This window comes from Leucopleurus acutus, assembly GCF_964270905.1.
Source record: "Leucopleurus acutus genome assembly, chromosome: 10".
Lineage (NCBI taxonomy): Eukaryota > Metazoa > Chordata > Mammalia > Artiodactyla > Delphinidae > Leucopleurus > Leucopleurus acutus.
The window spans coordinates 71,595,913-71,608,078 of NC_139153.1; the positions used below are offsets into that span (position 1 = coordinate 71,595,913).

The 12,166-nt window shown below is 55.4% G+C and overlaps 1 protein-coding gene across 1 annotated transcript; it reads right to left on the reverse strand.

Moving 5' to 3' along the window:
- Nucleotides 1-4,762: 4,762 nt before the first annotated feature.
- On the reverse strand, nucleotides 4,763-11,864 carry LOC309967255 (trem-like transcript 2 protein; the record flags this gene model as incomplete). Its single annotated transcript, XM_082847823.1, has 5 exons — nucleotides 4,763-4,857; nucleotides 5,159-5,265; nucleotides 6,217-6,637; nucleotides 9,155-9,475; nucleotides 11,816-11,864. The coding sequence occupies 5 exons, from the start codon at nucleotides 11,862-11,864 to the stop codon at nucleotides 4,763-4,765; spliced, it is 993 nt and encodes a 330-aa protein (XP_082703949.1).
- Nucleotides 11,865-12,166: the final 302 nt, after the last annotated feature.

The window sequence follows — 12,166 nt, forward strand, 5'->3', positions numbered from 1 at the left end:
AGCTGAGGTCATCCTGGCTAGAGAATCAAAGCCACTGGGGCTTGTCCAGAGCCTGGAACGTGGTTAATACAGTACAGCTATGTGCTGCTATTTCCCTGTGTGGGTTTTCATCTTTAAGCCTTGCTGGGGTGGATACCAGCATTGCACGGAGTTGTCCTGTCCTCTAGTTTACACAGCAACTCTGGCCTCTGTTCCCTCAGGTCAGGGAGCCCCGCCAACCGCCACTGCAGGGCTGTGAGATGAGGGCTTCCCCCCTGCAGGGAGCCACCCTCTTTGTGTCTACACTCAGAATGAGCCCCAGAGCCGGCCTCTGGCCACAATGCCACCCTGTCCCTGCCCTCTCCTCCCCAGAGCCCCCTTCATACCTATCTCACTTAGCCATCTCCCCCTCCTCTTGCCCTGATCCCTCTGCCCTCCTTGCCTGCCCCTCATCTGAGGCCAAGAGCACCAGCAGGACAGGTGGCAGCAGGTATGTGGCCTCCCAGGCCACGGGCCCTCTTCTTGAGTTGGGTTGGGGGAAGGAAAGCAGGGGAGCAGGGAAGCCCCTGAGGAGAAAAACCCAGAGCCAGGGGATTCAGCCCATCCACTGAAGCCTGCCTGGAGAAGAGGGGGAGACCTTGGCCTATAGGTGGGACCCTCAGCTGCAGGTGCTACATCTGAGACTAGATAGAGACTCCAGGGGACTCTGGCTCTCCTGTGCCCAGCCTCTTCCCCGTCAGCCTGTCTCACTCCCTCTGGGGTGGAGAAAGCCATAAAAGCCCAGGAGGAAACCATGGTGAAATTGTAATACTGAAGAACAAATCTGACTCCATATCGGATCTGTTTCTTTGATTTTCACCTTTGTATTCTATTGCTTTTGCTTGGAGTTAAGAATGTTGTTTATAGCCTGAAATATACATAATAGCCCATTCTCAAGGCTCTGACCTTTAAAGGTATAACACTTTTCCATTCATATAGAGATCAAAGTTGCACAACAGAGAACCACATTTGTCTTGTTGGAGATTTACAGGAACATGGTGACCTGACCTGCGTAGACAACTACAAGAACAAAGGATTATCACATCCCCTCCAGGGTCTGGCTGGCACCAAGAAGGTTGCAGCCACCAGCCACACCCCCTCCCCTTTTAGTATAAAGCAAGCCTGAATTCTAACTGGGCTAGGATGGTTCTTCGAGTCACTAGTCCACCATCTTCTCTGTCTGCTGGCTTTCCAAATGAAATCGCTATTCCTTGTCCCAACAGCTTGTCTCTCCATGGATTGGCCTGTCGTGTGGCAAGAAGTACGAGCTTGGACTTGGTAACAAATTAAGAACCTATCTTTCCTCCTTCCTTCTCCCTTCTCTCCTACCACTTCCTCCCAAGCCTCAACTTTCTCCTCCCCACCGAAGAAAAGCAGGGGCTGAAGGTGAATGACAGAGTTAGGGGACACTTGCAAGGTCTCCAGGGGTCAGAGACTTCCCACCCAGGCCTGCCTGGGAATTGGGAAGTTCCGTGGGGACTGAGGGAAGAGGGGAAGGGAGATGGAGAATCATTTCCAGGAATGGAGGTGCAGGGAGGGTCCCTGGCAAGGGTGGGAGAGAACAAAGCTGGGGTCAGGAACATCAGAGGGGAGGGGAAGGGGGAGATGGGTGCAGAAGGAGGGGGAGGGAGAGGAGGAGAAAGGATCTCTGCCCCTCGGGTCATCCCTGTGCCCCAGCTCCCAGCCTGCCGTAGTCACTCCATAGTGTTTGCTGAAAGGCCACACTAATCAAACACATTTTTTTAAATTGTCTTTATATGAGCTACAGAAAAACAATTGTCACAGGCCGTTTATGGTTAATAGAGAAACAACAAAGAAAAGAATCAACCCTGTAAACAAGCAGAGGGGCAGATTGGGCTTGTGGGTAGCAGACTCCGGGGCAGCGATTAGTACCAGGAAGTTTAAAGTGCTCGGGGACCAGGCTGGGGAAGAGAAGGGCAGGGGAAGCAGGACAAGCAGGAGAAGTCAGGCTGCCCTTGGGCCACAGGAAGCTCAGGTCACTTTGGGAGCCATTCTGGAGATGGGATACTCTTCAGAACTTGCCAAGGTGGCAGGGGGTGCCGGGGCTTCAGACCCCCTGCGTCAATCAGTGGGGGTCGGGGAGCTGCCCTGGGAAGGGTCTGCCCCAGGCGTGAGGCTGCCTTCCGCCTTCACTACTCCCAGCACAGGGGCAAGAAGACCATCAGCCCGAAGGAGGAGCCGCACAGAGCGGCGTCCACCCACGCAGGGTGATGCAGAGTGAAAAGCACATTTGCAGCCATTGGGACTGTGAACCTCAGGCTTGCCTGCTGGCCTCACAGCAAGAACACGTGTGTCCTGTGGGATCAGATCAGGGCTCACAGAGTGAACATTCCATGGGTGCTGGGCTTCCTGTATTTGTTCCTTCCCTTGGCCACAACAGGAAGCCCTTCACAGGTATGTCCTGTAGTCTCAGTCCATTGCTCAGGAAGACTCCTCGTCTCGTCCACCAAAGGCAATAGCAGCTCTGGCCTGACACCCGCCCCTGCCCTGCACCTGCCCGCCCTGGATCTGCCAGGGGTCTGGATACCCCTGGAGCTCCGGGGAGAAGGGCAAACAGAAGGAGCATGTGAGGGGCCAGGGTTTGAGTAAAATGTCCTGGAGCCTGAAGGTCCAAAGAGGCCACCCTGGCCCATAAGAGCTAGGAAGCTGGGTATGGAGTCTGCACCTCCTTCTCAGCACCCTGTGTCCTTCCTTACCATGGATTCACATGGGAGCAGGCTCCACGGGTGGGAGGTGTGCCCGGTTCCAGGAGCCCCTCATCCTGGGCAAATAAGGATGGTCGGTCCACCTAACAGCTACCCGGCATGACATCAGGTAACAAAGGCCTCTGCCTGGGCCCAGACCATGTCCCCCTACACCCTCCCTAGCCCCTTCCCGTCAAGTACAAATTTTCATCCTGAAAACAGTCTTGAGAGGTAGGAATTAGTGTCCCCTTTCACAAGAGAGGAAAAATGAGGCCCAATACGGTTAGTGACTTGCACAGGGTCCCACAGTGACAGGTGGCATCCCTGAGTCCCGGTCCTGAGCCTCTGCACCCACCAACATCCCGCTCTCAGCCGGCGCAGGGCTGCCAGCGTGTGGTTTTAGGGTGGAGAATAAACACCGTCCTAGTTACACACCAGGGTCAGGAGGACGGTTGTCACCGTGTGTGTGTGTGTGTGTGTGTGTGTGTGTGTGTGTGTGTGTGTGTGTGTGTGTGTGTGTGTGTGTGTGTGTGTGTGTGTGTGTGTGTGTGTGTGTGTGTGTGTGTGTGTGTCCTGGCACCAGGACTGTCAGTTCCTCAGTCTGAGTCTCCCCTCTAGTGCCTTCTCCTGGACATAGGAAAGAGGAGCTGCCTCCCTGCTGTCCCCCAGGATTGCCCCCTGCCCCTTCCTCCCTCCCCACTTCCATCCTGGAGTGGCACCTGCAGGCTGGCTGCGCACCAAGGCCCCAGCTGTGTCACTCCCCTGACTATGACATTTGATCTCCCACCTGGGAGAGCTGTGTCCCAAGGCCAAGGGTGGACAGGCCACATCTCCCCGCAGTCTCTCATTCCAGTGGCTCCAGGCTGGTGGATACCCCTCCCTAGGGGAGGAATGCAGTCCATATTCTTCAGCCTTCGCCGCAGAAGAAGCCAACTCTGAGGCACGAGCCAGTGAGGCAGGGGCAGACGCCCCCTGCCATTGGGCCCCTGGCCCAGGCTCCTTAGCTCCATCCTCCCTGCCCCTCCCAGCCCAGGCAATCCTCCAGGCTCTGGTCAGCTCTGAGTTGTCTTTGCTGTGTCACCAGTGGGTCCTCTCTTCTCAGGAGACAATGAGTCCCCAGAGGGAAGGTGACCCCCCCTTCTCTGAGCCATGGCCTCCCTCCAGTGGACTCTCAAGGGCCCCCTGTTCTCTTCAGGAGCCCAGACCTGGAGCCTGGGTGTGGGAACTGGGGGAGAGAACCCTGATCAGCCTCTGCATGCAAGTCGAGGGACAGGCTGGTCCTGCGGGTGAGGGTTTCTCAGCTGCGCGGTCACAGCTTTCCCTGGAGGGGCCGGCCAGCAGGCAGCAGCAGGGGGAGTGTGGGCTCTGCTGGCTCCCAGGACTCGATGGACAAGCAGCCACAGTTAGATCCAGAGGCCCCGTAGAGGACACTTGGCCCAGGGGGTGGGGGGCTTGGACAGCTCTGGGATCCCCAACACCTTTGGTGACCCCCAACTCTTAGTCACTGTTCCTTCTTCTCTTCCAGGGTGGGACCCTTGGAACATGGGCTGTTTCTGGACTCTTTCTTCCCCCAAGGGCATGGGGACGCTTGAAAAGAGCAGAGGGAAACTGAGGACAGAGCCCCGGGTGGGGAGAGGGCAGCCCTAGCTGTCCACCCCTCCCCCCATCAGCTTGATAGTAAGAGGTTCCAAGGCCGATGGGAGCTGAGGTCTCTGCAAACAGCACACCTGGGGCTTCTCTGCCATCCAGCCAGGGCCCAGGAGTCTGTGGCTCTCAGCAGAATCACCTCAGTGGCTCCCCCCCTACCCCCAGGGACTTCCCACCTGGTGCCCCCTGGTCTGCCCCCTGTCCCCCGCCAGGTTCCGGGCAGCCCAGGGGAACTGAGAGGATGCAGTGCGGCCTCCGGTTCTGGGGAGGCCTGAGTCCAGCATTGCACAGTCCTCATCCCCAGCCTGGCTCCAATCCAGACAGGTCCCCATCTTCACTCCTCCTCTGGTCTCCCGGGACCCCTCTGGGAGAAGCTCCCCCCCACCGTACAGTTAAGTGGCTTCAGACCAAGCAGGCTTCCACGGAGGCTCTGGTCTTGTGGATGGGTCCCTCCAGGATCTGGCAGGATCACGGCACATGCTGTAGCCTGCGAGGATGGGGACAGAGATGAAGAGGGCGGTCCTCCTGCCCACCACCCACAGCTCCTGGACCAGCCCAGCCCCTCTGCCTCTGCCCTCCGCTTGCTGTTGGCTCAGCCCCAGAAGGCTACGCTGAGCTGTCGCCGCCTGCCCACCCACCTCCCTCACCTGGGTGCTGTATGGTCCTCCTGACTGGACACAGGTGAGGACACACCGTCTGGGAACCGAGGGGAGTCAGGCACTTTGGAAAGGGTGTCAAACCCCCCAGCGCTCTGTCCTCAGGGGGCCAGGAGGGTGGGCTCTACTCACTTCCCATGTGTCTCTTCTTCCAGAACCCATAGACCACGATCAGCATCACAGGCACTGGGAGCAAGGCCAGCACCGCCACGAGCACAGCAGGATAGAAGTCCTGGTGCCTGCGGAGACAGGACAGAGTGCGGAGGAGGTGAGTACCAGGGTGCCCCACCCTGGCCCACGTCTTTCTGCGCACCACGGGAGAGGAGTGGGACCAGGGGAAACCTGCCAGTCCCCGCGGGGAGTGATGGCCTCTCTTCCTTGGGGACCCAGCTGTGGGAGAAGGAAGTGAGGTGCTCAGAAGTCAGGGGATGAAGCCCCCTGCCCCCAGCGAAGGGAAGCGTCTCTCCACTTTAGTACCTCTCCTCCATTATTCCCCCAAATCTGCTGAGGACAAGGCTCTAAGAGACCCGCATTTGTGACAGGAGAGACCAACGTTCGTACTGTCCTCGTGGCAACTGAGGATGGTACTTGCCACCTTTGTCCTCTGGAACAGATGCTGTGGGCGCCCTGCCTATATTCCAATAACCAACAGAGTGGGTGTATAAATACCCCAGCTCCCTTGCCCTCCAGGTGGCTGCTAGACACTGGACCCTAGAGTCTCCCCAATGGGATTGAGCTCTTGCTGCCCACAGTGATAACCAGCCTCAGTAAGTTCTCTATCTGCTGCCTTCCCTTCCCTGTCTCACTTCCCCATGCTCTTTCCAGTGTTCCAAATACAATGTGAATCCTGGTCTCAGAGTCCACTCCTCTGGGAACCCAAATTAAAGTGTCCCCATTTCCCACTTCCTACTGCCCAGGCTGCTCCCCTTGTCTGGTCCCTACCCTCCCCTCTTCATCCACAGACTCCTTTGCTGACCCAGCCCCTGCCCTCCTTTCCCACTGCCATCATTTCTGTCCCATGTCCATCCCAGCTTCCCTCTCCCACCTCCCATTCAGCAACAGGCCAAACTGAGTTCCCGGTGGGTGAAAGGGGCTGGTCTGCTGCAACATTTCGCCTTGGGGTCTGTCCAGGCACCAAGAACTGTTGCCATATCTGGGAAAATGGCATTCAACCCAGGCCCCCCGGGTACCTGCTGGGGGATAATAGGTTCAGGAGAGACCTGCCAGTGGGGCACATTCCCGTGGTGGGCGATCCCATGGTGCACAGGTGCCCAGCCTTAGTGGGGGTGGAGGCTGGGCCAGCAGCGGAGGCTCCGGCATTGCTGGGAGACGCAGTCACTGTCTGGGACCCCATGGTCCTACTGGGCCCCATGGTGGAGGGGCTGGTGCCAGTGAAGCCGTAGCCCGTCACAGAGGTCAGTCTGATGCTCCCTGAGGCAGGGAAGGGCAAGAGTCTAGCCAAGGTGAGAAGTCCAGGTGTGAACACCGTCGTGCTGGTGGTGAAAGGGGCATCAGGGCCTGAGGTGAGGGCTGGGCCTGCTGTGACGACAGTTCCACTCTGGAGGATGGTGGGCAGCTTCGTAAGAGGAGTGCTTTTCTTGGTTGTGGAGGCTGAGGGACCAGAGAGGGAGGAAGGTGAGACTGAGTCGGGGGCCTTGGTGCTGGAAGCAGCTCCCGGCAGCCCACACACTTGTCTGGGTCGGACCTGTCCTTGTCTTTTGCTCCTTGACCTTGGACCTAGGATTCTGCTCTGCTGAGGGACCAGGTGCGTGCTTGTTCAGAGGGTGAGGTCAGGGAGGAGGAAGTAGGCACAGGAAAGAAGGAAGAGCCTTTCACAAAATTTTTAGTGTCCCCTGTCAGGCCACCTGGGCCAAGAGGACACTTCCCTCCCCACCGCCATCTCTCTTGTCACTTCCTGGACCTTCCTCATTCCTGTAAGTCAGAGATTTCTCTGCTCTGATGTTGAACATGAACTTTCCCAGTTGCTCCACGATTGGTGACTGGGATCCAGAGATGAAGACAAGGAAGCATCAAAGGCCCAGATCCCAAAGAGCGCCATGAGCAGCGGGGCCAGGTGCCTTCCTTGGGGGCTTATTAAGGGACACAGGAACTGGTCCTGCCACCTTCATGCATCAGTTCAGGCCTTTATCATCCCATTTTCTAGAAGAAGGTTGGACTTTGGATGGTGGAAGAGGAGGGAGTGGTAGGAGCTGTGAGGGCTCAGTCTAGAAGGCAGTGTTGACTCTTTCTCATCAGGGAACAGGAAAATAAAGAGAGAGGGGTGGTGAGGGGGAGAGGGATGGTGAAGGGGAGAGGGCTGCTGCTGGCTGCTCCTGCATCCCACTGCTATGCATGCAAGGATGCACTCCTGAGAGCCAGATGGTCACCGTGGAAGGCGCCCATTTTTCTGGGCAAGGGAACCAGAACGAGTGGCATTGGTGAGGGTGGGGATGGGGGAAGGGGCTGATCTGGAGCCAGATCTCCCACATCATCCTACTCAGCAGTGTGAAGAGACCCCCAAAGGACCTTTCAAAGAACTCATACACAGGTGCCTTGGGAGAGCCGGCATTTGGCCACAGAGGATCTAAGAGTGGGCAGAAAAGGAGTGACATCCAACAGAGAGAGACCTCCTACAAGGGCCAGTGAAGTCACACAACCGTTTCCCTCTCCTTCATCCCTGCCTCAGTATACCAAGGGGTTGGGAGGGGCAGGGCCAGGAGGAGGTGATGGAGAGGGGTACCCCTTCCCTACCTCCTGAGATCAAGGAGGGGGAGCTGGACAGCAGCAGTCCCCCTTCTCCACTTCAAGTGCCTGGGGCCATAAACCTGGTTTTCAAAGGGGACTGGAAGAGCATATATTGCTAGAAGATTCGCCTTTTTAATTGCCTGTGCATTTTTTATTTCCTAATAATTGAAAAGGTCTGCAAAGTTGGAATCTCCCCAAACTGTGGTTAAGCGGTGGAAAGTGAGATCTGACATAGTACAACAGAGGGATACACTAAGGGAAAAATAAAACCATTTCATGTTTGTATCCCTGCAAATTAAGACTTCAATAAATTGGTTTCGACTACTTCCCTAGGGCTAAATCAGAACCCGGAGAGGGAAGGAATGAGATTTGCTCCATATCTTAGAGACAGCAGTTACCCTAGCTCAGACCCAACAGAAGATGGGGATGCAGTTGGGTTAGGGGAACAGGGAAGGGTGGATAATAAGTTTCACAGTCACTGGCTGCTCTTTGTCTGGCTCCTCACCCTTTCCCATCTTATAAATGTGGAAGGAGCACAGGGCTACATTCTTGGCCCTCCTCTCTTTTTCTACACTCAAGGGAGAGTTTTGATAACCTTAAAGACAAGGCACCATATCACCTCCTCTAAACTCTCCCATAGCTTCCTATTCTACCTAGGATAAAACTCAAACCCCAAATCAGGGACTGTAGGGCTGCTGTTTGCCTGTCCAGCCTCATCCACCCTCAATATGGACCAGCTTCTTCTCACCTCAGGGACTTTGCACATGCAGTTCTGCCCGCCTGGAAAGCCCTTTGAATCACCCACTTTCACATGCAGGCTCTGCTTGATGTCATCTGCTCAGGGAGGTCTTCTCTGATTCCCCACTAATTCAGTAGCTCCCCCCACCACTGAACTTTCTAGTTCATCACATTGTTTTATTTTCTTAAGAACATTTATTGCTATCTGCAACTGTTTATCTGACAATGTGCTATTGCCTGTCACCTCTCATCGGGTAGGAATGGGTCCGGTTTTGCTCACCACTGTATCCTCAGAGCCTAGAATAGTGCCTGGCACAGAATCAGGGCTCAGTGAATATATATGGAACAGATGATTGAATAAAACAAGCACAGAGAGTCCTGAGATCTAATCTCATCTCGTCCACTTGCTAGTTCTGTGACCCTGGACAAAGTCAGAGCCGCAAGGACTTTTTAGATCTCATTTCCTTCATCTGTAAAAGGGTGACAAGCATGCCCATGAAGCTGTCTGTAAAGGAGCTGTGAAAACCCCACTGTACATCATGCCTATTGATGGCTTATTATTATTGTTATTTGATGCCAGTGGAGTACAGGGCGGGGAGGACACCCCCCCCCCCCAGCATCCCAGTGCCCAGCAGGCCTGCTCACCTGGAGACACTTCCAGCAGGAAGCCCATCAGAGGGTAGAGGACGCCAGAGCTGTTGCGCATGCACCAGTACCGGCCCGAGTCCTGGCGCCTCAGGGCCGCCATGGTGATACTGACCACCTTGGCCTGGGTATCGTCCTGCAGCAAATAGCGCGGCCCCTGCACCCCAACACGGGTGAACACAGTCTCGCACTTCTTCCTCCTGATTTTGCACCAAACCTTACCCTCTGTGTGGTTTTTGCGGCTCTTGTAGGAGCACTGCACAGACAGAGTCTCCCCTTCAAAGTGCCGCACTTTGGAGTACACGCTCTCGACAGGGGCACCTGGGGAGACACGACTTGTTGAGAAAGGAGGAAGGAAGCATCTTGAAACTCAAAGCTCATGGTGAAGGGAGAGGAGATGGATATTGCTCTGCTGTCATGGAACTCAAGAGTGTGAAGAAGAAATACAGCCCAACTCCAATGGAGGGGGACACAGGCTCCTCCCCCAGGGAGCTCTTGGTCTGTTGGAGGAGACACTAGCCCTGCCCTGTAGTTCCCAGACTGATGGGGGAGACAGTAGTCCTGTGCTCTTGGGGAATCCTAAAATGATGAGGAAGATACAGGGCTAGCGCTATGGGGACGCCCAGTCTGATGGTGGAGACACAGGCCTAGCCCACAGGGAACCCCTAGTCTACTGAAGGAAACTCAGCCCTTACACTCAGGGGACTTCAGCAGACGCAGCGTTTTCTTTGCGGCATTTTCTAGTCTGATGGGAGAGTAATAAGCCCTGTCTTCAGGGTCTTGTGGGAAAGAGTCGGGTCCTGCCCTCAATAAGACAGAGACACAGACACAAACGCAAGTCATCATTCTGAAATTCCAGAGCACAACGAACTTAGGTAGATAAGAAAATTCAATCTTTGAAAATATTAAGAGTAGTTATTTGTTTCAAAAACAGGTTTACTCTAGTCACCTTTTAAATAGCAAGTTGTCTGAGTTCATTCTAGGTGATGTTTAATTTTAAAATATTCTATGGGCTTCCCTAGTGGCGCAGTGGTTGAGAGTCCACCTGCCGATGCAGGGGACACAGGTTCGTGCCCTGGTCCGGGAAGATCCCACATGCCGCGGAGCGGCTGGGCCTGTGAGCCATGGCCGCTGAACCTGCGCATCTGGAGCTTGTGCTCCGCAATGGGAGAGGCCACAACAGTGAGAGGCCTGCGTACCACAAAAAAAAGAAAAAATAAAATAAAATATTCTAGTTACCTAAAACCCATAGATCCGATATGCCCAGACATTTATATACACTCCCAATGGAGTGCAAACCAAAGAATTCTACAGTTATTCACTGTTCATATGTTGCCTTCTATGCCTAGGAAGAAGATGTGGTCAGTGAGCTTCATAACCCGTGGTCTGATGGGGAGGGGGTAAAACTAAGGCTGGGGTGGTGAATCAGGGGACAGGGAGAGAGAGAAAGCTGCAGTGAGGGTCCTCCAGCCCTCCACCCACCCTCAGCTTGGCAATTCCTCCTCTAACACCCTCCGAGCCTTCTGCAAACACGCACACAGTTCTCCCCAGTAGGACAGAGTGGACAGCATTTTGGAGTCTAAATAAACATAGGTTAAAACTCGGGTTCTACCACTGACTAACCATGTGAGCAGATCACTTAATGTCTCTGTTTCTTATCTGTCTCTGGCTGGCTCTGAGAACTGTGCCCCAGGACAGTGCCTTGAATGTAGTACATGCTCAGTGCACGTCTCCTTCTCCCAAATGCAGGTTGCTCCAGACTTTCCCAATGGAAGCCAGAGCTGTGACAGCCAAGGGCCCAGCACCCCAGACATCCACCTTAGTTTCCAACCCAGCTGCCACTAGAGTTGAGGCTTGGAGTAAGGTAACGCCCTCTCTCGTATCACTTTGTCCCATGCAAGTTAAACAGAATGATCCAACTCAATTATTTGGCAGGTGGCAGGTTTGGGGGACCCCAGGGGACACTCTTCTGCCCTGGAAAAGCGGGTCTCTCTGGGAGAGGCGTACAGATAGGGTGACCTTGGAATGGGTCTCCAGGGCACTGTGTTTACATGTGCCCACCTTCCACCCCTCACACAGGAGGTGCCCAGAACTGAACAGGAAATGGTAACTTGGTTGTCATGGCAGCAAGCAAGGCAGGATTGGGTGAGGCCCCCTCAAGGAGCATTTAGTAGATGTGGGGTGGGAGAGATTGCTTCAGGGATTGCTTCCCTACCCCCACCCCCAGGACAGGGGGTAAGGACAGAGGGTGTGGCATCAACATTCCAAGAAAAAGCAAATTCAAAGCGCACACGCGTAAGGTAATGATTCCCATAGGCACCAAACAGGGCTCTCCCGACAGAGGCCAAGGGATGAGGGCTTGTTGTGTGTGAGGAAGTGGGGTGGCCCTGGTCAGAGGTCCTGAGGAAGACAGGCAGATAAAGGGGCCCATGCAGAGAGGGTCCAGAGCTTTATCTTAGTTTGTGAGGCCTGGGTTAGCTTTGCCCGGGGCCAGATACTAGGAGGGCACCTTCTCACCGGTCTCTGCTGGGGAGCTACGAGGTCAGCCAGACCGTCTCCTCCTCCTCCAGCCCCACAAGATCACTGAGCAAAGGAAAAGCAGGAAGGGGGTCCAGGAGCAGACCATTCCCTCCCCCGTAAGCCACCCGTCCACCCTCTCACCTGCGACAGGGCCCTGGAGCCACAGCAGCAGCAGCAAGGCGGGAGCCATGGCTCCAAGCAGTGGGGACGGGCACAAGTCCAGCAGGGGGCAGGGATCCGAGGTTAGGGCCCCAGGCCTATGCTGGACGCACCACTCGGGGCTGCCAGGGAAGACCTGGGGTTCTAAATATGAAGTTGTCCATTTAGGGAAGTGAGGAAGTTGTGGGACCCACTGTGACCGGCAGACCGCAGGGGCCCGCAGGGCCTGCGCGAGGGCGGTGCTGGTGCAGTTTCCACCCCCTCTTACTCAAAACTTCAGGCAGGTGTGGCTGCTCCACCCGGCCGGGGCCTCCCAGTCCAGGGAGGGCTCTC